Genomic DNA, 27,844 nt, shown 5'->3' on the forward strand with positions numbered 1-27,844 from the left:
CGAGTTATGTCTTCTAAACATATCACAATGAAATCAAATTACAATGAAACAATGCAAATTGCAATAACTTAATAAAAGATCTGAAGTAAATTTTTTTATTCCAAATGTATGGGTGACATTTTATATTTGTTAGAAGAAAGTTTCTATATAGAAAATGTCGTTTTTCAACTACAAATGTATGAGGTTGATAATCCAAATAACAGGAATACTTAAATCAGGTACAAGTGCACTACTAAAATAATAATAATAATAAAAATACACTTCATTCAAGCCAAATGTCAAAATAGTCAATCTTACTTTTTACCCTTGTTTTTTTTTTTAAATAATAAAAAAAAATAAAAAAATTAATATATATATATATATATATATATATATATATATATATATATATATATATATATATATATATATATATATATATATATATATATATATATATATATATATATATATATATATATTTATTTATATTTTAGTTTTCAAAAGGAAATGCAGATTACTCATATATTGTCAGATTATATGAGTTTAATTTCAGCAGGTATTTACTATTTCACCATCTGGGTGTGCAATAATTACAACATTTAAATCTTTTTTACTCAGATCCTTATTATTTAAAATGAAAACTTAATCTATACTTTCAATTTCTGTGCTTTTCTGTAAATATTCTGAGTAACGGAGGCATAAATATTGTAAAATTCATTTTTCTTTAACATGTTTGAAAGCATATGTAGTATTGAATGTAATGTGCCGAAAGCATTAAGCAAGTATACTTTGATTCATCTAAGTAGTGGAAGTGAGGCCTGTGAGATCATCTACTATTATGAAAAGTTAAACCCTGAAGTGTTTCTAGATGCTTAGTGATACAAATATCCAACATCTTTTGATACCCAACCTGTCAGCTCTCACATCAACAGGTAGAGCCCAATAATATCTTGGCAAACTGTCGTCTAATGATGACTGTGTGTTCCGACTGAGAGCCTGCAGAAAAAGCCGGAAAGCGTACCCACAGGGCTTGGTTTGTTTTGCAGAGCAAAATGCAGGCCCCATGCAGCCTCTAAAAGCTGTTCATATTATCATTAATGTGAAAACACAGCGGTCATGAACAAACACAATTCAGCCTGTAGCAAAGTGATGAAGAGTGTTTCTTAATTAAAAGAGTCCTGAGGTTTGTATCCACTACATTTTTAAAGTGGCCACATGAAACAGCTTCAGTTTAACCACCTTATTCATTATAAGTAGTGTTTTTTTTATCTCTACCTTTCATTTTACCTCTTAATGTTTAAAAGCAGTTATTACAAAATATTTGCAAGTGTTGCTGTGATATTTTCAAGTAAAAACATTCACAGGGATTTCTAAAAAGGCAGAGAACCACAGCTGTGTTACTCACGCTTTATCTCAGCGTTGCTCTGCTTTCATCCTTCCTCTGACTTTCTTCCTGCATGTTTTTGTTGTGTTTGTTTGTCTCTGTGGGACTGACTTTGATAGTGTGCTAACTAGCGCTGTCGCGTCTCTCTTCAGCAGGTCTGTTGCTCTGCTGATAAGGAGCAGGCCCTCAAATCCCTCTGCTATCCTCTGTGACCACCCCCACGTTTGAGTGCCCGCCCCCTTTGAAGAAACAAAATTATACAACTCTTACCTTAAATAGACTGAAAACAAGAAGGTGATGCACTGCTTTGGACGTGCTATTTGAGTGATTTGTTGTGTTAAAGACTTATAAGTGGTTTGGATGATATCTGTACTCACCTACGTACACTGAACCTGGGTAATACATGGTGACGTAGTAAGGATCTTCTGCTTCCTCCATGATAAAAGCTCTGCCTGCTGGGTTGCAGCTCAGTTTCTGTTGTGAGGGAGAAACTGATGTTGCTATTGTCTCTTTTGGTCTCCAGCCCGCTTTGTGGTCGAACAATCCCTTTGAACTGGAGCCAAAACTGTTTGTGTTGAACAGGCATTGTGTTACAGAGGAGGGCCAGCTCACATCACACTCCTCTGAGGGATGTCCTGATGGTGCACGGACACCAGTTTGAGTCACACCTGTGTCACAAAGCTTCACTTCATCACTGTTTTTCTGCTGTTTGTGATCTAACAGATGATTTGGTGATGTAGCATCACGTTTTGATGCAGTACTCTCCACAGACGCAGGGCTGGAGGCCTCTTGAGACTGAGGAGCCACCAGACATGTCTTTAGTGGGTTTAATCTGTGTGTACACTGCTGAGCCTCTGTTTTCTGATCGATTGTGCCTGCCTGGTAATCCTTTGAAACGCAGTCAGACTGGATAACTGCGCTCTTCACATCAATCTGCGAGGTTTGACTGGACCAGAGTCTGTTTCTCTGAGGAGGTATGATGTTTTGCCGAAAGAGTTCAGAAGAATTCCCTGTCTGATTTTTTGTTTCCACCTGAGGTCTTCTGAGACTCGGGCTCGGTAGAAACGTTGTATTGGCTTTTGTTTTGTCGTTTGAGTCAAATTGTCTCCTGCGGAGCTCGATATTGGGTGAGACAGCTGACTGATTCAGAGGAGGCTCTGTTGAGAATGACATTCGTGGAGTCACTTGTCTCTCTGAATATATTCCCTCATTTGATCGGTCATTAGAGGTAAATCCTCGTGTATGAGTGTGAGTAAAGTCTGTATATTTCCTCTGAAGGTTTGCAACCTTTCCATCAAACATCGACTGCAGTTCTCTCTGATTATGACCAAACTTAGCCTCTGATTTTAATATCTGTGCTCTTTTGTCCCCACTGTGCAGAAGCTCCTGCTGCTGTTTGATGCTCAACTTAGGTTTTGGTATTGTACTGAGATCTTTGTTTCCACAGAGAAGTTTTGCTTTATCCCTTGCAGTGTGTTCTCTCTTAGTTACACAAACTTTTCCTTGCATCGAGCAGGAATTCTGAGACATTCCTGCGGGTCTTTCTCCACTTGTCATGGAGGAGGCTCTTCTCAAAGCCGGATGAGTGAAGTCCAGAAGAGCTGCTTGGTCCAGAACGTCATGCTTAGCCTCATTTGTTGGCCTCAGTTTGCTGCTGTTTGATATAGTGATGGATCGAGCGCGTCTCTCTTGAGCAACAGGAGAAGGTTGCTTTCCTCCTCGGCTGTCTGCACACAGAGAGGTTGGAGATGGACTCAGCCTGGGTGTGGGGACAATGAGAGTTGGTGATACACTGGGTTTGGGTGGAGGCTGGTGCAGTAACGGAGAAGGTTCACACAGATGTGAGGTTGGGGGATGATGGGAATCTCTTGGCTTTGGATGCAGAGTGGGAGAGGAATTTGGTGCAGGAGAAATGGAGATACTGGGCTTTGGATTGAGAGTTGGAGGGTTACATGTTTTTGGTTTGGTCCTTGGGAGAGTTGAAGCTCTTTCTCCATAGAGTCTCTGTGAATGGTGGCAGGATTTACTCCAACAAGGTGGACTGGGTGTTTTAGAGGAGCAAATAGGAACAAATGTTCTAAAAATAGGGAGAAAAACAAGTTCAGGAAAAAAAAGCTTGTTGTATTACCTGAAAAGAGCTAGACAAGAAGTCAAAGTTGAATTTACCTGTCAGACTGTGTGTGTTTTGAGCTGTGTGTTTCAGAGATGAGTCCTTTCTCGTCAAATGACGGGATCTTAATGGGTTTCTTTTTGATGACAGGAGACGACAGGGGAAGAGGGGGCGACAGACACACTGATGGCTGCTCTTTCACTTGTTTGTTGGATGCTTTTGGGATCAGAGGTGCCAGACGGTTGAAAACACTCATTTTCACATCCATACACTGTGAAGAAAGAAGCAGAATGACAGATTTATTACTTTTACGGTTGTCCAGAAATTATAAAGGAAACAAAAATAAGTAGCTTGGCTGGAAAAACAGTGGTGGAGTAAATATTTACATCCTGAAGTTTTGTGATAACAGCATAAAGTATCCACTCTCAAAAATCAGTGTGTATGAAATTTACATGAAGTTCAGCAAGATCCAAAAGATGCAATACACTCTGCTATCTTAAGACGAGTAAGTAGGCACTGGTTTTTAATTTAAAAAGTAAACTTTTTCAAGAGAAATAACACTTATAAGGATTTTATAGTAATAAATTACATCCCAAAACAGTTTATATTAATGCATTACAGGATAGAAAATGGTGAAGTCCATTTTATATCAACATTTAGCCACATCTTCTGTTAAATAACCATGTGTCTGTTTTAACAAGCAGCCATATATTCCAACAGATTCAGTGCAGTAAAAAGAACAATATTTCCCTCCTGAAAGTAGTGAAGTGTGAAAAAGCATCGTACAATACACCACTTGGCACTCCAGCAGTAATTTGAACCCATATAACCGCTCTGCTCTACAACAGTATATCACAACAAATCCATATAATGAAAGATAACAGAGGTTTTTGCAGTTCCTCTGGAGGAAAGACACACTGACCTGCTGTTTGGAGCTCTGTCTCTGCTGCTCACACACTGAGGGAGTAAATAAGTCAAAGAGTGCAGACAAGGAGCCCAGCAGTAGGAAGTGGTGGGCAACACGAGTCATTCCCTCCATTCCTCCACACTGAGGCTGCTCTGTTTCACTCCCACTCGGCTCTCCGTCATGTTGTTTTGGTTGATTCTGTTTGAGAAGTCTTAATGTGGTCTCATTAAAGAGTCTGACTGTGGGAGAATAACTGATACAAACACAAACGTTCAATCACTGATGTTCAGATTAAAAGTGTGCAGATTTTCAAACGTCTACATGTCCCAAATTTATATGTTGCAGAAATCCCTGAATGTGTCTTTGAAATGCTCAAAATGCTCTGTTTTTTTAAAGAATTGCATGAGATCTCCACAAGACTTGTTGAAATGATGATGAGGATCTGTTAACTGGTTGATGGCACATTGGAGGGGTGGGCCTCAAACACCAAGGTCTGCCTATAGATCTGCCCCTGACAGGCCTCCAGAGAGCTGGCCAATCAGAGGGAAGGGGGTTTGTGGAGCAGGGGGCCTCAGAGAGATGGCGGCTTCAACAAATTATTCAAAAAGCAAGAAAAAGGTTTTCTAAAACACCAGTGTGAGAAAATGAAAAGTTACAACAGAGGTACCAGTGGGACAGATTTTTAAGACCCCCTCTTTAAGGAGCATTGCTCCTGCAATGTTTTATTCTATTGTTGAGTTATGAATATACCGAAAGACAAAAAACAACATCTGACTTACTGAGAACCCAGAAAGAGATTATTTTTATTTTATCTTTTTTTTTTTTACTTTGACCCTCTCTATTAAACAATTAGCAACATGACTGTTTGTCTGTCTGCTTATGGGTTACATTAACACATTCATTTCTATAAATATTCTTCATTTTTTTAATTTTATTTTTAAAATTTGTATATTTTTATCTTAATATTTTTGTGTTGTGTCTTGTTAAAAGCTGCATCAACACACCAAGTCAAATTCCTTGTTTGTGCAAATGTACTTGGCAACAAAACTTGATTCTGATTCTGATGTAAAAAGAAAGTTTTTGCCAATATCCGATATGCCGATATATCAAACCCCTTTTGGCCGAAACCGATAATCACAAGTTTGTTTGTTTTTTTTCACTGTAAAGAAAGCTAAGTCTATCCTGTACTGAAATTTGTATGTTACTCTAATTTTGACAGTCTTGTTTGTTAAAGAAACACACATAAAACAAGACAAAAAACATTTGATTTTACCATAAATAAGAAATGTATTATTTTTTCAAACTCAAGACATTCAGTATTGAAATACAGAAAAATAATTTCTTTAGATCACTTTAAATGTACAATGCATTTTTAAACATAACAAAGTTGCATTTGATTATTTCAGAGCTACTGTAACAACCTGGTGACAGACACAGAGCTCTGCAGTGCAAATAAATGAAGTGCTACATTTTATTTAAGGAGCTTATTTTTCAGATGGAAAATAATAATAATCCTAACTGAATAGCACATTATCGGCTGTGCATATCAGCAGAAATTTTCATATCTGCCGATACAGATAAACGTGTTTTTAAGCTTTTATCAGCCGATACCGATATTGTGCCGATAATAAAGTGCATCCCTAATTTTCTTGATAGTTCCCCAGTGTAAAGATTCTATGTTCTTCTATTGTTGCTGAGTTATTAAAAAAGATAAGTGGGGTCTCTAGCTACAAAAATAGACGGAATCTTTTAAGAATCTGAATGTATCGTTTTCTTTATCATCATGGCATTTACTATAAACTCTGTTCTTTGGTCTGTTAAATATTTTTATAATAATTGACGTAATTTAGCATTTTAATCTGGTCATGTACCATGTTCAGGGTTGATGTATGTTTATCTGGCAGATAGAAGGTTAGCTTCTGTCTCCAGCTTGTGTCTGTGAGGTCTCTTTGACCCTGTGTAAACTTTCACCCGGTCTCCTAGCTCCATGCTCTGATTCAACAGTCACACACTTTGATAGCACATCTCTCTGAAAACTGACACCAGCTGTGGGTTGAGACAGTGGTGTCAGTCATGTTTCTTGGCCAATTACTCTCGGGTGTTTAGTTTACCTCAACCTCTGGTAGGCGTAGCAATGATTGTTATAAAATTGTATTGTTCTCGGATATCGGGGCTTGTTCTTTTGGGACCAGCGCTGTAAACCTTACCTGTGACCAGAATAAATGCTGAACTGAGAAATGTATCCTCTTCTTGTGATCTTTGGGAGTTGTCCGATAAAAAAACTGGGTAGATTTTATTGCAGGGCATTGTTTCTGTGCTGAGTGATTTTATCTCTTTGATCCTGGAAAAGAGATTTTAATTCAAACATGGGACAGTCTGAACTAAACACATCTCTTTCTAGCAGCTGATCAACTCGTGAATATTTGAAAAAAGAACAGAGAAGCCTTGTCAGACAAAATAATTTGATATTATGTGAACTGATTAAGTCATTTTTGTTTACATCTTACTCAAAAAATGATGTACAGCTTACTAGTGGTTCTCTTGAGAGAATAGAGTACAAGGTGTCCTTTGAAAAAGAGGAGGAATGGAAACAATAGAGGTAAAAGTTATGAAAAGTAGGATTATGAGCATTGCAGTGGATTGATTTCCACTTGTTAGCTCCAAACACTTATTTGATCAATCATATCATATCATAATAACAGAGAGTAAAACTGAAGATTTGAGGATAAATTGTTTTATTTTGTATGAACAAAGGAAGCATATGATCATCAAAAACAGCGTCACACCAACTTTCCTCACCATGCTGTCAGGTAAAAACAATGAAAAACAATATTAAGCATTACCAAATACTATTTTTCTGTTTTCTTGGTCCATCTAAGATTAGTTTGGCACCTTGATTAAATCACTCCTATTTATTCTTTTTTTCTTTTATTGAAACAGTCACTACTACACCATTTTTGGCACATTGGCACTAACAATCTACATGCTTCTCAGCAGCTGCCAAGCCGACACCACCAGAGGGAGGATTAACACCCTCTCTGATGGCGACAAATTCATTGCACTTAATGTCATCCACTGCACACGATAAGTAAACTTCATGATGCATGTAAAGTGATTGTCAAGATACAAAAACGTATGTAAAAGTTGGAGCAAGTTTAAAATGAGAATGAAATTTACATCATGTTACAAACTCTTTTCTAAAGGGCAACACGTCCTCCATCAACCATGTGGTCAGTCTTCTTCTCCTTGTGCAATTGGTGTTATTTTGAAATTTTTTACACTCTCCTGCTTCACTTTGCCCTGATGTCTACAGCGTAAAATGTGATAGAGATCAGAGAAAAGTTGGGATGAAAAAACAGGGCTCCCCTTATCAGATCATCTCCCCTCCATCTTCCTCTGCCATTTCCTGTCTCCATCTTTAAGGTGTTGGCTCCCCGTCCCCCCTCCCCCTGGTGTCCTGGCAGCACCCCTGTCCAGATGGCGCGCCCCGCTCCACCTCGCCCTCTCGATCATATCAGAGCATTGCTATCGTCATCTCTGCAGTTCACGCTGGCTACCAGCGGGTGATGCCGGACTGTTTTGTTGCTCCACTTGTGGGCATCTTGCAGCCCGGGCTCCAAGAAGTACAGACACGCTCCAAACCCTGCCAGCACCAGCACTGACACCAGCAGGTAGAGGGGGACGAACCAGTCCAGGAAGAGCCACGACATCACTGCTGGGAGAGGGAAAGGGATGAAAGAGGGGAGAGGATGGATGAGGAGGAGAGGTGGGATGTCGGGGGAGAGGAGGACAAGGAGAGATTTAAGGAAAGAAGGATGAGTTATTGAAATCATTGCATACCCTTCTCCCCTTGGGTTAAAAAAGAAACATGACTCTTTAACGTCCTAATATTTTTTCAGTCTCTCTTCTCATGCAAATTCATATAAAGCGCAGAATTAACCAGGGAAACTAAATCACACATGCAATCTGCTACTATCACAAACACTATCTCCTGCAGACTCACACATACACACACAGGTGTTGCACCCTCAATAAAGGATTCAGGTTGAAAACAAAGCCATCGTGCTTACCTTTCAGTGCTGTAGAATCAGCCGCTCTGCCTCTGTTGGATTTGTACTCGATGTGCAGCAGCCAAGTCTCAGATCAATCATCAGATTTCCTCCAGCGCTGCTCCTCTGACTGTTGCATGTGAGGTGTCCAAAATCACAGGTGCTCTCTGAGAGGCACGAGAGACGAGCGCTGCATGCGGCTTCATCCTCCAGCTCCTGGCTCTGACGTCTCAAACCGAAGGGTGGGGGTTGCTATGGCAACACCCCTGCTGATGGCTGGGAGGATGGAGGGAGTGGGAGGGAAACTTATATAACTATAATCTTTTTTTTTTTTTCCTCTTTTTGAGTAGGAGGGGGGGCAAGCCCTTCAGATGTCTCCGGATGCTCGCCGCCTTTTCTGCTCGCTGCGTAAAATCAATTCTACTCGATTTAACGCCAAGGCTGCCGCACAGTTTATGTGACATTGAGACAGAGAAGGGGGGAAAGAGATTTTTTGAGCCTGCTGTACCTCTCATTGGTGCCGTGACTGACAGCAGCTGTAGCCTCTAATGGGGTCAGTCCCAGGAGTAAAAAGTGGTAAAAATACAGTTTTTGTCTCAGGAGCTGAAAACATAGAGGTGGCCTACATACTGAGAAGTTGTCAGAGTGTCATCTCTTGTAATGACTGCCATTTTTAGCACAACATTCATGAAAAGCAGTCGAGTCAAGTAGATCAGCCTCAAATACAGGGTCCTGATCTTTGTCATGATGACATCTGAAGTCCTAGTTAAAGCAGCGACATGACAAATAGAATATCACGTAACTGATGTCAGGCGAGAGTTTTCTTTTTCGAACTCAGATGTGATTAACTTTGCATTTCATTTATCTCACTTTGTCAGGAAGTTTGGTAATTTTTTTTTACAAAAGATATTTATTTTATTAATACCTCATTTAATCAAACTAGAGCCATGGCCCCTTTTGTCTTACAGTCCATTAGTCTAGACACTTGTGTAGGTCAAGTGTCTAGACTAAGTGTAGTTTATCAAGTGTCCACTAGAGGCTGGCTGCAGAAACACTGGAAACCACATACACACTCATTCAAAAAGCTGATCTTTATAGCCAAAAATTAAACACATTTACAGCCTGGTAAACAAAACAGCTGGGGTCTGAATAGCTTATTACTTTATTGGCACACACTGTACCGGGGTAAGTTTTTTTTACTGCTTGTTATTTTCAAAGTTTTTCCACATACCGGCATTGTAACATATTTATTTTGTCTTCATTATATCATTTTAAAATGAAGTCTAAAAAAAATAAAAATTAAAAAACACATTAGCTCATCATATTTGTCGGATAATTGGCACATAGTGAATGTGTTCTTCTTTATTTTACTAGATTACATCTACTATATGTATTCTAGTAAAATAAATAGTAAAATAAAATAATAAAATAATAATAAAAAAACAATAGTAGTTCAGTAATAATTAATAAAATAAATACAAAATAAATATATGAAATAAAATAGATAGTTGTTTTTTTTTTTTTTTTGAAAGATGTTATTGTAAAGTTTCAATTTGTGTGTTGTATGTTTTTATTCCTCTTTCCAAAATGTGATTGATTGTGCAGACTGTTACATTCTTGTCAGTTCAGGTGTATACATTATGTGCTTGTAAATATGTTTGTTTTTAGCCCGGACCCCAGGAAGACTAGCTGTGCTTCTGGGTACAGCTAATGGGGATCCAAATTAAATAAACAAAAAAAAATCATACTGTAATAATTGTCAAATTCTCCATTGTGTCATTCTGGTCTCAGATTTCTATTTTGTTTTGCTAACATCTGTCTCCCTCTCTTTTAGTTACAGTCAAATCTCCTTCCTGTGTGATCACCTGACCCCTTCGTAACATGTTTCACCTGTGTCTTCCATGCTGCTATATATTGTTATCCAACACTCTTTGTAGATTTAGCTCCCCAAGCGCACCACGTTCGACCGGTTCGTCTCTGTACCTCTTGCCTCCTTGTTGCAACACATTCCCTGAAGAAAGACCAAGTTTTTGGATCAAGACAACTTGTGCCTTTTCCCTCATCCTAACTTGAAAAAAAAACTGATTTAGTCAGCTTTCCCAATATGGCAACCACTGACAATTGACTTTAGAATTCTGTGTCACAAACAAATAGGTGACATCACAGAGACCACTTCCAGACATTATACAGTCTATTGCCGAGATGTAAAGCACTGTTACCTCATCATCATTTTAAAGAAAGTAGAGAATGAAGACAGTGTCTTGAGCCCTGTATAAAATGAGGAGAGTTAATCAAGCTAAAGGATTTTCTGAGATAGTTTCAGTGACTCAGCAGCTCTGTCTCAGCTCAGACTTTCAGGTTGTTTTAGTATTAAGATGATTTCTCAATGTCACAGAGGAAAGTTTTCAGGATTATTCAAATGGAAGCTAATCAGTTTAGAAAAATCACTGACAGATGAGAACAAATTGAGCCTGGAGTGTGAAATTTCACATTCTAATGTGCTTGTGTGTGTGTGTGTGTGTGAGAGTGTGTGTGTGTGTGGGTCTCACAATGATGACAAGCACCGTGTAATCACTTAAGTCGGCAGGAAGTCGAAACAAGCGGAGCAACAACTTCAGGATCCTTCATGTGGATGAATCTGTAACCATGATCTGCTGAGAGGAAGAGACAAGAAGAGACTGACAGTGAGCATTTCAGTATTGACATGAAAAATGTGGAAATCTTAGAGTTAACTTCAAATAAAAAAAACATGTTTTTTCATTCTGTACCTTTCCTCGCTGAAGAGAATCAACTTGAGCCTGAGCTGACTTTGAAGGATCTTTCCTTCAATGTTTTTTCTTCATCCCTTTTCTGCCTCTTTTTTGTTCATGCAGCACATTTTCTCATCAACATCCTCTCTTTAATTACAGCTTCATTTCCCATGAGAACTAAACTGAAATCTTGACTTTGATATGTATTATAGATCTCCTCCGAGCTATGCTTTATTCTCTATTATTTCAGCTCTTCAGTGTCGCTACAACTCTTTCACTTTCCAAATATGCACCCCTTGTGACACTTTTATGAAAAGAAACTACTTCACACATTTAATTCTAGGTTTTAAAAGAAAGTCATTTTAGAGTCATGCATTATTTAACTGTGCCTGTGCAGTGAAGTCTTTAAGGAAATAAATACTGGAAGAAAAACCAATTAAGATCTGGTGAATTTCTTTCTTTTTTCCGCTCCTTCTTTTTAGAGAATATAGTCATTATGTTAATGCAGTAGGAAACAAATGTTACGATACAACACAATAGGTTTAAGATTATGTTTCACTTATGATTGTGGGATAAGTTACAATACAATACTGTACAATACGATATGATACAAAACAGAATAATATGATGTGATAGTCTTAAAATCATAAGATGCGATGTGATTAAAATGTTAAGATACGGTACGGTACGGTACGGTACGGTACGGTACGGTACGGTACGGTACGGTACGGTAAGGTATGGTAAGGTATGGTATGGTACTGTAAGACAAGGTAAGGTTCCGTACGGTAAGGTAAGATAAAATAAGATAAGATACGCTAAGATAAGATTAGATAAGATAACATAATATAACATAATATAACATAAGATATGTTAGCATAAGATAAGATATGGTACGGTACGGTACAGTACGGTACTGTATGGTACAACTTGATACGAACTAATACAATTCACTACAATACAATTTGACACAATAGGCTTAAAAGGTTGGGAAAGGAAAAGTTAATACATGAGATGACACAATACCATAAGATAAGATAAGATAAGATACGATATAATACAATATGAAATTAAATGGTACACTCTTAGCTCACAATAACGTAAGCTAAGATGTGGTACAGTATGGTACTTCATATTACAATAAATGTGGAACAGTTCGATTAACATTATACAATACAGTGTGACGTGACCATAGACTGTAAAAAAAAATGGACATCACCTTGCTTGGCTCGAAGTGAGGTTGCCACGAAAACTGCTCCCCCTGGTGGCTGGCTGCAGTATAGGTTAAAAAATCCGGCTCTCCAGCCATTCCAGATGGGCTGTGGTCAAACTTTAAAAAATAATTTCACCTCATAGAAATGTTTCTCACGTCTGCTTGTTGTGGTGGCTTGAAGATATCATTTGGCTGCCTTGTATTCAAGTCCTCTTTTTTCTGAAACGTTTTGTTTTCATTAGTTATAAGAGGTTTAAAACGAAGCTTTACGTCACATTTAACGATGATTGACAGCTGCTGTTCTTGTGTAATTTTTTCGGGGATTGTACGAGAGTTAGAGTCAAGAAGTGATTAGACTCTTAAAAGAAAAAAAATATATATTATTTTTGTTACCCAGCTCCACTCAGATTCTCCTAGAATCCCTCAGAGTCTCTGGTGTGCAGACTCTGGCTTCACAACTGCTACAATGGCTGTGCCTGTGACTGGGGTATTTTGGCTTCAAAACCGTACAATGATAAATGGTGGAGCCACGCTGTCCACTCGATATACAGTCTATGGACGTGACATGACATGATTAAAAGAGGAGCATAGCACAAGTTACGATACGATACTTTACAATATGATACAATACAATACAATAAAATTAAACAATAAAATGATATGTAGGCTAGGACTAACTGAGATACAAAATGACACATAATGATATGAAATTATATGATAATGTTATGTTTGGTACGAAAAAGTACAATACGGTACAATAGGGTCTGATAGGGTACAGTACAATACAATGTCACAGAATACAGTGAGATATGATTAAAATAGTAGGCTATGACACACTATGATATGATCTGACACATTACTACATGATATGCTAGATTTGAAGGCTTTTTGTGCAATTCATTATCATTATATTTCAAACCCTGTAACACAGTGGGGTAGATTATGATAAGATCAGCTAAGATTAGTTTGACACAGTTGGATACAGAAGAGTTCAAGACAATACAGTGCCATATTGTAATGGAGATAGAGGGGATATGATCAACTTTGATATTACATGATATAAAACCAAAGGGTGGGATTTACTTCACATACAACATACGGTATCATACAGCATATGGCGTGTTAGAGTTGTAGTGAATTTTGTTTCAGACTAGAATGCAGCATTTTGAAAGATGGTCAAACCATAAACAAAGACTCTAAACTCACTTTTATACCAATGAAAGTTTATAATTATCAACATGGACAATACAAAAACCTTTGTTTGCTCTAAAAGGAAATAGATTTGTTATGGTTTAACGTCAAATATTTCATTAAGTTACAACAACAAAATGATCCCATTTCAGTGGAGCATCCTCGATAGCATCTATAAACTCTGCTCCAATGTGTCTTGCCCCATTTATTTCCATTAAAAAGACAAGATACAAAACCCACAAACCAAAGTACCAAAGTGACAAAAATGATTCAGGGAATGTGAATGAATATTTGGAAGATCAAGACAACAACTCACATAATCGACTCTACAATCTCTGGAGAACACAAACCCCGCAGGAGAGGAACACACTGAGCTGGCAGCAGATGAGAAACGTAAAATGAGATTATTTCCCTCAGAGAGGAGAAGAAGAGATAAGGACAAAACTCCTTTGAGTGGAGTTAGGCCTTTCTCTAACAGGATGTGGATGATGTGTACGGACTGTTCAGACAGGGACAAGTTTCTTCACTTGCAAATTAACACACGTCCTGATCAGAAAATACTCTGAGGTATTCTGCTGACAGTTGCTGCTCTCACTCTTTAAAAGTGAAGTAAGTTGTTTCTTTGAGAGGAAACCTAATATTTCTGTTGTTGTAGAAAACGTTTTTGTTCACCGGGTCACTGAGCGAGCAGTAATATCTGCTGTTTATGTGTAACTTCAACATGAATGTATTTCAAAAAGCATCACCAAAAATGATAATCCAATTTGAGATGATCTGAACAGTAGTAAGGAAGGATCAGCTGTATCAAAGGCCTCTCAGAGATTGATCTTAATCCCATCACAATGGGATGTGGAGTAATGTAACAGAGCAGACAGTATGTAATTTACAGACAGTGATGAGATAAGGCTCCAAGCCAGATTGAAAAGGGATCATCCCTGTGTTCCCAGGATCCAGTTCAGTAACACTCAGGAAGATTTGTGAGGAGGAAAAGAAAGAAGAGAGATGTTTAATGGTTGGGAGTTCGAAAATCTGTCCAGTGTCTTTGGAGAAACTGAGATTGGATGAGTATAACATCAAAAAACTGGAGGTGGTGGTTTCTACTTGTTGGCCCACTCATTGAATTTTAACTAAGTGATGAACAATACTGTGAATATTGAGCCATATGAATGAACTGATGTCTTGCCTGGAGGGATTGTGACAGGCTCCCTAAGTTAACTTCAGCATAACTGCTCAGCGCAGGAAATAGAGTTGGTCTCTTGCAGTTTGAGGAGATTATTACAGCACTCAAGTCTGTACAATAACCATGAAGCTATGGGCAGAAGCCAGTTAGCTTATTATAGCAGAACCACTGGAAAATGAGGGCAACAGCGAGCCTGAGTCTGTGCAAACTATGCTGTGCCAAGGATTAGACCAGCACACAAACACAGCAAAAATTGAACTCAGAGCAAGTGTGGATTTCTTAGTTTGGCAAAGACTGTTGAATTAGACAGGCAACTTCTTGGCAGTGACATATGTGAAAGTTCCGTTTTTGTTTGTTGTTATCATATGCCAATATGCTGAGGTGTTTCTTAATCTCAAACTATGTGCCCCTCTAGCCTCCACAGTTCTCCCGCTCCTGTCTTCCCCTTGTTATTGCCCTTTATGTTTCTTGGAGGAGATGAGACTAAAATGCAATTTCTCCACAAGGATCAAGAAAGCAATTCTGAATCCGATTCTGTCCAGAAAAGTCCTGATATTTCTTATTGCTACATCAAGATTTAAAGGACAAAAATGATGCCTGGATTGCTTTTAAAAAATCTGCTGATGAATAAGGAAAGGTGTACTTGAGAAGTTTGTCTGTGAACAACATAACTCAAAAACTAGCCAACCGATCTTGATGACATTTTCAGAAAATGTTCAAAATGGGATAAGGAAAAAGTCATATTTTGGAGGTGATCTGGATCACCGTCTGGATCTAGGATTTTTTTTTAAGGATTCTTTATCATTGTGAGATAGGGCCCTTTTCACCATATGTGTAAATTACTCCACGATAAAGGTCACCATAATTTCTGACCGATGTAAAAGTACAATCCAGATCCTGGTAATATTCTGGATACTAAGATCCAGAATATAAAATATGTTCTGGGTCATCATAATTTTCAACACTGTCAGGAAAAAAAATATTGAACAAACCTGCAACTAACACCAAATTGTAGCAGACAGTCTGCTGAAAAGGAGTATAACATTAAAGTAGGACTAAAGTGTTGCGTCATAATCACAGGTCTGTGCTCTCTGAGTGCTTTTCTAGTTTTAACACACTTTTCTTAATTTAAGAAACTTAACAAGTACGATTTTTTACTCTCTACAAGCAAGCCTTTCATCACTTTTAACCTTTAACACCTTGAGATAAGAGATTTTCTGGACTTCTCTGGAAACTCTGAAAAACAAAAAGTTTTTTTACTTAAAAACTAGAAAAAGCAGACTCCTTTTCTGTCTTCTTCTATCAGCTTGTTCAAGAATATCAGGTGTTTTAAGCCACAGTGTGTTTTATAACAGTGTTAATGTAACACGGGCTCACAGGAGAGGAGGTGGAGTTGCAGTTTTATTTAGCGACTCCCTTAAATGCAAACAGGTAACTTTTGGAGGTTTTGAGTCTTTTGAATATGTTGCTCTTCAGCTGAAGTCCACCTCCAGAGCCATGATCATAACTATTTACAGGCCACCTAAGTACTGTGTGAGCTTTTTTGATGATCTAAGTGAAATGCTGTCTACAATATGTGTTGAGTTTGATGATGTCATTATTGTTGGTGATTTTAACATTCATGTTGACAACCCCCAGGACAGAGGGACCAAAGAACTGAGTTTTACTCTGGACAGCTTTGGGCTGACTCAGCATGTGACAGAGCCCACACACAATAAGGGCCACACTCTGGACTTGCTTATCTCCAAGGGTCTGAACATTTCCAAGGTTGTTGTGACTGATGTTGCTCTGTCTGATCATTCCTGTGTTTTCTTTGAGAGCACTATCTCAGTGCACACAAAGATTCAAACAGAAATAATCCACAAAAGATGCATTACTGAGAGCACCAGTGAAATCTTTAACCAGGTCTTCTCCTCCACAAGCCCCCTGCCCTGTAGCAGCTCAGTCAATGAACTTGTAGACAACTTAAGTTGTAAAATTTCAAGTGTTATGGACTCCATTGCCCCACTGAAGGAGAAAGTTATCTCAGGAAAGAAAAGATCTCCATGGAGAAATGCTACACATGTAAGAAATGGAAAAAGAGAGTGTCGAAAAGCTGAACGTAGGTGGCGAAAAACAAACCTTCAAATTCATTATGAGATTTACAAAGAACAAATTCAAATTTATAATTCACTACTGAGGGATGCTAGGCAATCTTTTTTCTCTGACATTATTGCCAAAAACCATAACAACACACGTGCCTTGTTTGCTACTGTTGAGAGACTAACCAACCCTCCTGTGTCAGTAAGCCTTGAATTTCATTCCAGTAAGGCCTGCAATGATTTTGCCTCATTCTTTACAGAAAAAATTGAAAAGATTAGACAAACAGTCACTTCCTCTATATCAGGTTTGGGATATGAGTTGTGCCCACCTAGAGCCCATCTTAACATCATGACGCAATTCTATCCTATAAACCATAGAAACCTGGAGGACATTATACATAACTTAAATTCTTCCTCCTGTTGTCTAGATATCCTGCCAACAGATTTTTTCAAAAAAGTCTCAAAAATCATGGCATCAGATCTGGTACAGATTGTAAACGTGTCTCTTCTCTCAGGCGTTTTCCCACAAGCCCTGAAAACTGCTGTGATCAAGCCTATGTTGAAAAAGAACAATTTAGACAAGACAGTGAAAAACAACTACAGGCCCATATCCAATTTACCATTTTTAAGTAAAATTATTGAGAGAGCAGTTTTTCAGCAATTACATAACTTTATGACACTGAACGACTGTTTTGATGTCTTCCAGTCAGGTTTCCGGCCTCATCACAGCACTGAGACTGCACTGGTTAAGGTGTTTAATGACATCCACCTGAACACAGACAGTGGCACAGTTTCAGTAGTTGTGCTGCTTGATCTCAGTGCTGCTTTCGATACAGTAGACCATGACATACTGTTAAACCGACTAGAGAACTGGGTGGGACTTTCTGGCACAGCACTTAATTGGTTTAAATCTTACCTGAAGGACAGAGACTGTTTTGTGTCTATAGGTAACTGTACATCTGAGCGGACAAAAATAACATGTGGCGTCCCCCAAGGATCCATCCTGGGGCCTCTGCTGTTTAACATTTATATGCTCCCATTGGCTCAGATTATAAAAAACAACAAAGTCAGTTACCATAACTATGCTGACGACACACAGTTATACATTTCAGTATCACCAGGTGATCATGGCAGCATACAGGCTCTGGGTAAATGTATTGAACAGATCAATGATTGGATGAGCCTAAACTTCCTCCAGCTAAACAAAGACAAAACTGAGGTTGTTGTTTTTGGAGCCAAATCAGAGAGAGTCAAAGTCAGTGAGCAGCTCCAGATGTTACAGTTAAAAACCACTGACCATGCCAGAAACCTAGGCGTGATCATGGACTCAGATCTGAATTTTAACAAACACATCAAGACAGTTACAAAGTCAGCCTACTATCACTTAAAGAATGTGTCCAGGATTAAAGGACTGATGAGTCAGCAGGACCTGGAAAAACTGGTCCATGCTTTTATCTTCAGTAGGCTTGATTACTGTAACAGCGTCTTTACAGGTCTCCCTAAAAAATCAGTCAGACAGCTGCAGCTGGTTCAGAACGCTGCTGCTCGAGTCCTCACGAAGACCAAGAAAGTGGATCACATCAGTCCAGTTCTGAGGTCTTTACACTGGCTTCCTGTTTGTAAGAGGATAGAGTTTAAAACACTCCTGTTGGTTTACAAAGCTCTGAATGGACGAGGGCCAAAATACATCAATGATCTTCTGGTCCCTTATGAACCACCCAGACCACTTAGGTCTTCTGGATCAGGTCTGCTTTCAGTCCCCAGAGTCAAAACTAAACATGGAGAGGCAGCATTCAGCTTCTATGCTCCAAATATCTGGAACAAGCTGCCAGAAAATATTAGGTCTGCTGAAACTCTGAGCTCATTTAAATCCAGGTTGAAGACCCACCTTTTTACAGCTGCCTTTTATTAGAGCATTTTAACAAATCATTTTAATATCTTGTCTTTAATTTTGCACTGCAAATTTTATCTTAAAATCTGTTTTTCAAATCTGTTTTAAAATCTGTTTTAAAATCTATTTTAATCTTGTTTGTTTGTTTTTTGTCGTTTGATTTATTGTATCTTTTTAATTAATCTCATTTCTAATTGAATTTTAATTGTTTTCTATAACTTGTTTTGTCTGTAAAGCACTTTGAATTGCATTGCTGAAATGTGCTATAGAAATAAACTTGCCTTGCCTTGCCTTGCCTTGCCTAAACAGAGTTGGGTCATTAAAGTTACAGTACATCTTTTCAGCATTACATGATTTAGGTTTAGAAATGAGACATTTGTCTGGACTTTCCAGGTGAATGTGGTTCATATCAAGTCTAAAAAGACATTAATCTGTACAGATTTCAGTATATGTAGTGTTTCCAAACAAAGTGAGTCGTATGACGTTGCATCATTTACTCACTGATGCCTTAGTACCTCTAACTGGTCTGAGTCCATGTTTGTTTGTAGAAGGTGTTATTTCTAACCATTCAGAGGTTTGTAGTGCTTCAACTTCATCTTTCAGTATTTCCACAGTCCATTCAACAAATGAAATACTTTGCAAATAGAGGAAAAAACCTGCACAGCTTCTAAGAAGTGAAGAGTCCAGTGTGGTGGATATCAGGTATTGGATGTTAGAGTGTGAGTGTGTTTGAGGCTCATATCTTGTTCTTGAGGGAGTTCAAGTGTGAGAGAACTTTACTTTTCAGGAAGTCGCACACAAATGGAGCAACGGCTTCAGGTTTATTCAGATGAACGTGATGATCGCCTGGTACTGTCACCACGGAGTGCTAAAACAAACAGATAAAAAGTGAAATTACCAGATGATACAGAAATGTATTACTTGAATTGTTATAAGATGACAGCAAACTCACGTTTCTATCTTGGAAATGTTGGCGAAGTGTTGAGGTGTATTTTTCTTGAGCTGACTCCGAGAGCATTTTGTCAGAACCGCCTCCTGCTCTGTAAAACAAGACGATTTTTAAAAACGTTTTTAATAAAGTTTTAATAAGTTTCATTCAATAAATAAACATGTGATAGCGAGAAAAATATTTCATGTTGCATGAAGTCTTTTGGGAAAAACACAAACACCCTAAGTGAGAACAAAAGCATTCCACATTTTTCCCCGATTGGTGTTTTGACAGAGCTTTTCTGATGCAATACTTCAAACATGCACTCACTCGTCTTATGAAACTCAACTACAGAGACATGGCTGTGATAGGGCAGAAGATTTGTGACTGACATCTTAAAAATGCATGTTAAGAGAACAATTTTTAGATCTTATGTCATCTGTGGATAGAAATGTCAGTGTAGTGCTGGATGTCTTACAGAATAAGTAACACAGATGCTTGGATCTTCGACAGCATCACCAGATTCTGCTCCAGACTAGTGCGCATGACATTTTTCTGCAAACATCAAATAAAAACACACATGAACTACACAAGTTAAATTATAAGGCCCCAGAGGATTAAAAAAATGATTTGAAAGGCTAAAAGTGACTCACAAAATTAACTCTGAGGTCTCTGGAGAACACAAACCCTGCAGAAGAGAAACACGCTGAGCTGGCACCAGATGAGAGAAAGCAAAGTGAGAATATTCCCCTCAGAGAGGAGGAGCAGAGATAAAGACAAACCTCCCTCGACTGGAGTCAGACCTCGCTCCAACAGGATGTGGACGGACTGGTCGCACAGGGATGGATTTGCAGCAGTTAACCTGAAACAAGAGAAACACTTCTGATTCCAGAGGAAGAAAGAAAGTAGATTGATATGAATTTCCAGCATTTGGAAGAGTATACCTCTCTGCTGCTTTCTCATATGTGTAAATTCTTGGCTTCTCTTCTGTTTTATTCTCAAATTGAAGCACTGAATCAATCCCCTGTCGCATCACTTCGGATATTTTCGCCTGCAGGGAGAGAAAGAAAGAAAGAAACTGCTGATGCGCTTTGAGCTGGAAAATAATCTGTGCCAGGGGAATTGAGCACTTTACAAAGAAAAAGCAACATTTTATAAGCCTATGATTCCACAAATGGAAGGAAAAAATGATTTTCTTGAGGTTTATTTCATAAATTTTCCAGACAGAGGCTTAGTTCAGCGTGTTTCATATTCGCAATGTCACAGCTGTTGCTAGCTTTGAGTTGAAATGAGCGCAATGTACTTAATTAGGTACACCTGTTCAGTTGCTCGTTAAGGCTGATCAGCCAATCACATGGCAGCAGCTCAGTGCATGAAGACATGAGGAAGACAACCTGCTGAAGTTTAAACCGTGCATCACAATGAAGAAGAAAGGTGATTTCTGTGACTTTGAATGAGGTAACTACTGATTTACTGTGATTTTCACACACAACCATCTTTACATAGAATGGATCCAGTGAGCAGCAGCTCTCTGGGACTAAATGCTGGTTTGAGATGACAGTAAGACAACAGTAACTATTACTTCAACTATTTTACAAAGCGAGGAATAATTTGCATCCAAATAACATTCAGAAAATGTTTCATAACAGAGAGGGGGGATACTTAGGTTAACATTAAAAAGTTTCTTTTGCACTGTTAATGGAGTTAAACTGTGGATCAGACTTAGTGCTGACCTGAAACAAATTTCGAGTATAGGTCTGTTCAAGAAGAGGCATAAAGAGATGATTCTCTATAAGTACATTAATGGATAAATATCACAAGGCATTGGCTTGTTTTCATAACAAAGTTTTACAGCGTATGGTTAATACATTCGTGAAGAAGACATGGGTATGAGCGTATTTTTCTGTAGGGTTAGGGTTAAATGATATGTTGTATATCCAATGTACATTGATACTTCTTCCTACTCCTTTTCACTCATGTAAACTGAGAAACTTAAATGGTCTTGTTTTGTTTTCATTTTTGTATTTTTCATTGTTTAAGTTGTCATCTACGTGAATGCAATTAAGTCATTCATTCATTCATAACTCAAATAACTACTCTGAAGAGCATCTCCAAAAACACAACACGTCCAACCTTGAAGCAGACAGGCTACAGCAGCAGAAGATCACACCGGGTGACCCTCCTGTCAGCTAAGAACAGGAAACTGAGGCTAAAACTCACATGGACTGATCAAAACTGGACGAAAGAAGATTGGAAAAACGTTGCCTGGTCTGATGAGTCTGGATTTCTGCTTCACATCCAGATGGTAGGGTCAGAATTTGGAATAAACAACATGAAAGAATGGATCCATCCTGCCTTGTATCAATGTTTCAGGCTACTGCTGGTGTAATGGGGTTCGGGTATTTTCTTGGCTCACTTTGAGTATTGTTGCTCACCACTTCCATCCCTTTATGAGCACAGTGTACCCATCTTCTGATGGCTACTTCCAGCAGGATAACGCTCCATGTCATAAAGATGGAATCATCTCAGACTGGTTTCTTAAACATGACAATGAGTTCACTGTACTCAAATGTCCTCCACAGTCCCCAGATCTCAATCCAATAGAGCAACTTTGGGATGTGGTGGAACGGGAGATTCTCATCATGGATGTTCAGTTGACAAATCTGCAGAAACTGTGTGATGCTATCATGTAAACATGGACCAAACTCTCTGAGGAATGTGTCCAGTACCTTGTTGAATCTATGCCATGAAGGATTAAGGCAGTTCTGAAGGCAAAAGGGGTCCAGCCCTGTACCAGCGAGGTGTACTTAATAAAGAGGCCAGTGAGTGCATGTCTGAATAATGCTGAGTATCTGACATACTGGATTTTACAGCTACCCAGGATTATTAGCGCTTTACAGTGAAAAATAAAACAATGTTTCTTACAGAATCTGTAGGCAGGAATCCATATGTGTCCAGAAGAATAAGAGCCTCCACCATCTCAGGATACAGAGCTGAGAACTATGAACAAACACAACATGATGAAAATCAAACAAGAATTAAAACGTGTGGTTGAGTCAGGCCTGGTAAGACACAAAAACTCACCATTGCTGCAATATCACCACCTATAAATGAAAAGAGGATTCACTCTCATGAGGACTTGGTGAGACAGCAACATACACCACGAGGATTAAATCCGGCTTTAGAGCAGCACTCACCCATACTGTGAGCTATGATGGAGAACTTCTTCAGCTGCAGAGCTGCAAGAGTTTATTTCACAGATCAGCAAACAAGCAGGCTTAGTGTCTCTTCAGAGGACACTAAGAAACGGTTTAGCAAGTCAAAAGTGCTTCAGGCCCTGGTAAAGTCCTGGATAAGTCATGGAAACCTGGATTGATGTGAGCATTTACAGAGAGCATTTTTAACTCACTCACCCATAGCGACCCGGGTTACATCTGCAATGTACGCTACTGATGAGTAAAAGACTCCAGGAGGACGATGGGAGGACAGACCGTGACCTGCCAGGTCCACTGCCACGTATCTGCACTCTGGAAGGAAGACAGCAGCGTCAGATAATACTCACAATAAGTTATATGACAGATATATATATTTGAGTTGCTATGCGCCCCCCTGTTGGCTATGGCTGCTTTTTGCAGCTGCTCTCTCTTCTTTGTCCGTTTCTTGTAATTTTTTCGTCTCTTTTACGTAATCTTGGTATTTGGAGTGGATCGTTACTTTGTATGGCTCATTTGTTGGTCATGGCTTCAGTGATATTTCCACTACTTTTTTTTCCTGTGTTTTCTGGAGATCCTACATGTAACCATGGCTGCATTATTTACATGTGAACTCAGCTGTTAGCAGCCCTTAGCATGTCAATGCTAACTGGTGCAAGGCCTGATGTTTCCCCACGAGGTGAGGATAATGTGCTGGTTCTCAGGTGTGAGCTAAGAAGTGACGACATGAACCTGTCCTTCCATCCATTGTTATTGGGAACGTAAGATCTATCTCCAATAAGATCGACGAGCTAGCCTTGCTAACCCAGTAACAGAGGGAATACCAGAGGGCAGAGTAGCATCATGCTATTCACAGACATGGCTAACGGAGCTAACATCAGACACCAACGCCACATTGGAAGAGCTTCACCTGCTGTGAGCAGACAGGATCCAGGAGACAGAGGGTGCGTCTCAATGTGTTAACTTTGTGCTTCCTCTGTCCTATCTCCTCCACGACATCGGAAGTAGTTTCCCAGTCGCCATTTTGAAGACTGTCCCAAAGCAATAATTGCGCTCAGAGGAGAGAGGATGGAGGAGATTGATCGGAGGAGCTATGATCGAGGAGCAAGTTCAGAAGCAAGTGAAAGAAAGAGGATGTTCTGAAAAGTAGGGATGGGTACCTCTCACATTTGAAACAATACGGTACCGATGCCCGGTACCTGGCAATCGGCATCGGTACTCAACGGTACCAATTTTCGGTACTTTTTTGTGTTTATGTGATAAAAAATGTAACTTTTATTAATAATAAAATCTCAAAGTTTTTCCAATTTAACAATTTTAGGCTTCAATATATAACCTTGCAATGTTATATTCATGTCTAGCATGGAAAATCACCTTCTCTTCCACTCCCTCACAGTCACAAGGATGTGGTTAGGTACCTAAACATGGTACCTTTCAATTTTACCAGAATCAGTATCCGGTACTTTTTACAGAATTTGGTCGGTACCAAGGTTAAAATAGTTTTGGATTTGTCATTACAGTTTAGTTTGAGTTAGTTTTGACATTTTTTTTCCATTACAGTGTAGTTTTTTGTTTTTTTTTTTCTATTAAACTTTTTTTATTTTAAGACACAGCACATACATGTATCATTTACTTTTGTGTATATACTTTGTAAACATATTGTCTTTATCATCAGAACATAAAATAAAAACAAAAAAACAAATAATAATAATAAAAAACTAAAACTAAAAAATTATAAATAAAAAAGTAAAATTATAAATTATAACGACAACAATTATAATAATAAACTAAGTGAATAATATAATAATAATAACAACAATAATATTAATAAAAAAAATATCCTGAACCACTTTGATCCAATCGTCAACTGTAGGGGAGTCTCTTACCAGCCATTTCCTTGTTATTGCTTTCTTACTTGCTAGTGTTAAGATATTGTGCATATATTTGTTTTCAGGTCCCTTCACAGAGTCCGGTCTTAGTCCGAGGTATAGGGTCATGAAACCTGAAGGGATCACTACTTTCATAATCTTCTCCATATTCAATTTAATTTCTTCCCAGAATTTTGAAATGACCGAGCAGTCCCAAAACACATGAAAATGTGTTGCCTTGCTCTCGCCACAAGCTCTCAAGCAGGATGTAGTCCCTCCAAGAGCACTCTTCTGAGTTGGAACCTTAAAAAACCTAACTACACTTTTCCACCAAAATTCTCTCCAAGACATAGCAGATTTGCTCTTCCATTGTTGTAGAATTATTTTCTCCCATGTTTCTATATGCATCTTTATGTTACTTTCTTTCTCCCATTTCTCCTTCATATAAACAGTATCCTCCCTTACCAGCACTTGCAACACTTTGTATATTTTTGATATGTTTCCACGTCCAGGGTCTGACTTATAGCTGAGTAAAAAATTTTTCACTAAACCCAGATTTGTTTGCTGCAATTCTTCCTTTTTTGTTCCTTTTTCTAAATAGTGTCAAAGTTGCAGAAATCTGTAAAAATCTTGATTAGTTCAACCAAATCGGTTTTTAGGATCCTGAAATTGTTGCATTTTACCCCCCTCAAAAATACAGTGTAGTTTTAATTAGTTTTGGAGCAGGCATTCTAGTTTTTATTTAGTTTTGATTTTTGCAACAAGGTTTACTTTTAGTTTAGTTTTAGTTAAGTTTTAGTTTTTTCATACCTTATTAACCAGGTGCAGGATTCAAAAAGTCAGAGTAAATATTTTTTAATACTGTTTATTTTCCAGTTCAACACAGTGCTCACTGCTCAGTCAATGCTGATACTGAACTGTTGGCTGCTGCCTTAAACACAAGAAAATAATATAAACTAAATATAAACATAAATTATATAAAACAATATAATATGAGCTTTAATAATTAGAAACTTGGACTCTGTAACAATAAGTCAGACTCACATGAAATTAAACTATTACAGATGCTCTAGTTCATTGCGCCACTACGTTTCGTCGCAGCACAGGGCACAGTGTCGTACAGCGCTGACAACTGCCGAAAACTGTCATAAAATTGGTTAGGAAAATGTGTGGGATTAATTTAAATCCTAAAGGCTATTAATATTGTCAAAAACTATAACTAAGGACATTTTGTCTTCAATTTTGGTTAGTTTCAGTTAGTTTTGTGAACATGAGATACAGTTTGAGTTAACTTATCGTTTTTGTTTTCTTTTCTTGTTTTTATTAGTTTGAGTTAACTGCAATGTGTTTTAGATTTTAGTTTTCCTTTTTAGTTTTGTTTTCGTTAACTATTATAACCTTGGTCGGTACCCATCCCCAATGAAAAGCTACAACTTTACCACCTCAGTGAAGAAGCATTAAAGAAATTATCATTTTGAGCCCAAATTTAATCATTCATTTACAGTTTTAAGTTTTATCATGTAAAGGTGTTTTGTTGCCAAAACATCAAAATCTGCTGAAGGTGAATGTGACATAGTCACTGTGACCATTTCAAGTGACTCAGTAAATAATTGACAAACTTCTGCACCAGCTCCTGATGTTCCTGAGAGTTTGTAGATACTCATTGTTTAATGCTGGTCAATGTTTAGTTGCTAGATGACAGAAAAGTTGACTTTTTTTCTCTTAAGGCTAAATCAAGCTAACCACTATGTTTCAACTGAGCTTATTCTTATTAAAAATATAATTTAAATTGATCAAGTAAAAGAAAAAATGAACATATTGGTCAGTGGTAACCAGATTCTTTGATAAAAAGGGCTTCTCCTTTTTTTTCTGTTTTAAACTTATCTGGAAATGTTTCTCTAATCACAACCCCTGAAATATTCAGTATACAGTTATATCAACGGGTGACACACAGAGCTATGGATTCTGGTTTAAAAACTAGATTTTAAACTAGATACTTTGGGGCATGTTTTGTTTACAGGATCATTGTTTACCTGTAGGCAGTTGTGGGATGAGGGTGTTGAATGAACCACAGTTGTCAGCCCAGCCGTGCAGGCACAGCACAGGATAACCGTGATCAGGACCCCAGACTCTGCCTCTGATCTGACCCCATGGGACCGGTATAGACAAATCTGAAACTACAGCAGCACACTTCAAAGTGACCATCAAACAAAATCATCTTCAGACTAACAGTTAACCAACAGACAACACTGAGCAAGCCTCAAACATACTGCAGCATTTTAATGTCTCCCCTGTTGTACGATCCAAACAGGCTGTTAGCCGTGCAGAGCTTGCATTTTTACCTTCTTTGTTCATTGTTGATGTAGCAAATCGTGAAACGTTTGCAGTGTTGCCTACAGTCCTAAATCCTAAGCACTGAAAGCCAAGTCTTAGCAGCACATTACTCCTCCAAACTTTCGTGCTCTCCGGCGTCTGCAGCCGGAATTGGCATGGACTCTGTCCTGAGGGTCGTTTCCTCCCTCAGCGTTGACTTCCAGGAAGCGCGGGTCACACAGCCCGAGCGGCAAATGAGGCGCATGACCTGCAGTTCCTCGTGTGGCCGCTTGGGCTGTAAACTGTCTTGTACAAAGATTGAGTTTAGATCATTCAACCAATTTCTCCATTCGCTATTTTGTGACCCTACCCATAAAATACAAGGCTATTAAGTAGAGGTGGGCGGATCAATCAAAATATAAGTATTAACACCAAGGTTGGTATTGATATCGAATGAGACTAGTGTAAAAAGAAAGATACTCTAGTTTAATTTTTTCTCCTGCATGCACCCACTGCAGCGGTTTTATGAAAGTGGCAACCTTTTCTTCTTTATACTTTACTATTTTAAAAAATGAGTGCAGTAATAGGAGAACTTTTTTTAAATTTATCTTTTTGGTATTGTAGTCTTCAACGCTATACCTCAAAAAAGATTTTGTTTAATTGTACCTAAAAGTGGTAATTTTTTGCACTTTGTTTTCTCAAGAAAAAAATTTCACACAATAATGTTTAGGGCAAAATTTGTTCGTTGTATTGTTTCTGAACATAAATGTTTATTATGACACTTAAAT

The 27,844-nt window shown here is 38.3% G+C and overlaps 2 protein-coding genes across 2 annotated transcripts; both read right to left on the reverse strand.

Annotated features, from left to right (window-relative positions):
• Positions 1–1,552: 1,552 nt before the first annotated feature.
• LOC141800374 (uncharacterized) lies at positions 1,553–4,515 on the reverse strand. The gene is made up of 4 exons (XM_074682860.1): positions 4,399–4,515; positions 3,533–3,747; positions 1,744–3,443; positions 1,553–1,605 (listed from the first exon to the last, which is right to left on the reverse strand). The coding sequence occupies exons 1-4, from the start codon at positions 4,513–4,515 to the stop codon at positions 1,553–1,555; spliced, it is 2,085 nt and encodes a 694-aa protein (XP_074538961.1).
• A 14,528-nt stretch (positions 4,516–19,043) lies between these two features.
• LOC141799995 (serine hydrolase-like protein) lies at positions 19,044–27,268 on the reverse strand. The gene is made up of 12 exons (XM_074682443.1): positions 27,086–27,268; positions 26,777–26,920; positions 23,077–23,190; positions 22,861–22,902; positions 22,748–22,767; positions 22,589–22,663; positions 20,608–20,714; positions 20,446–20,525; positions 20,317–20,351; positions 20,142–20,218; positions 19,688–19,775; positions 19,044–19,603 (listed from the first exon to the last, which is right to left on the reverse strand). Exons 1-12 carry the CDS (start codon positions 27,096–27,098, stop codon positions 19,472–19,474), a joined length of 927 nt encoding a protein of 308 aa, XP_074538544.1. The 5' UTR covers positions 27,099–27,268; the 3' UTR covers positions 19,044–19,471.
• Positions 27,269–27,844: the final 576 nt, after the last annotated feature.

Source organism: Halichoeres trimaculatus, unplaced genomic scaffold (assembly GCF_033239565.1).
Source record: "Halichoeres trimaculatus isolate MK-OKI-2021-1 unplaced genomic scaffold, fHalTri1.1 fHalTri1_scaffold_2, whole genome shotgun sequence".
Classification (NCBI taxonomy): Eukaryota; Metazoa; Chordata; class Actinopteri; order Labriformes; family Labridae; genus Halichoeres; species Halichoeres trimaculatus.

Bases quoted from the DNA above. Each gene is read 5' to 3' on its own strand.
- LOC141800374 (XM_074682860.1), bottom strand. From the start codon at position 4,515: ATGGAGGGAATGACTCGTGTTGCCCACCACTTCCTACTGCTGGGCTCC. The intron at 3,748-4,398 runs GTCAGTGTGTCT...CTTTCTTCACAG, and splicing joins GACAGAGCTCCAAACAGCAG to TGTATGGATGTGAAAATGAG. The intron at 1,606-1,743 runs GTGAGTACAGAT...GTTTCTTCAAAG, and splicing joins CCCAGGTTCAGTGTACGTAG to GGGGCGGGCACTCAAACGTG.
- LOC141799995 (XM_074682443.1), bottom strand. The intron at 23,191-26,776 runs GTAAACAATGAT...TCTTCCTTCCAG, and splicing joins CATCCCACAACTGCCTACAG to AGTGCAGATACGTGGCAGTG. The intron at 20,352-20,445 runs GTTTGTCTTTAT...TCTCTTCTGCAG, and splicing joins TCTGACTCCAGTCGAGGGAG to GGTTTGTGTTCTCCAGAGAC.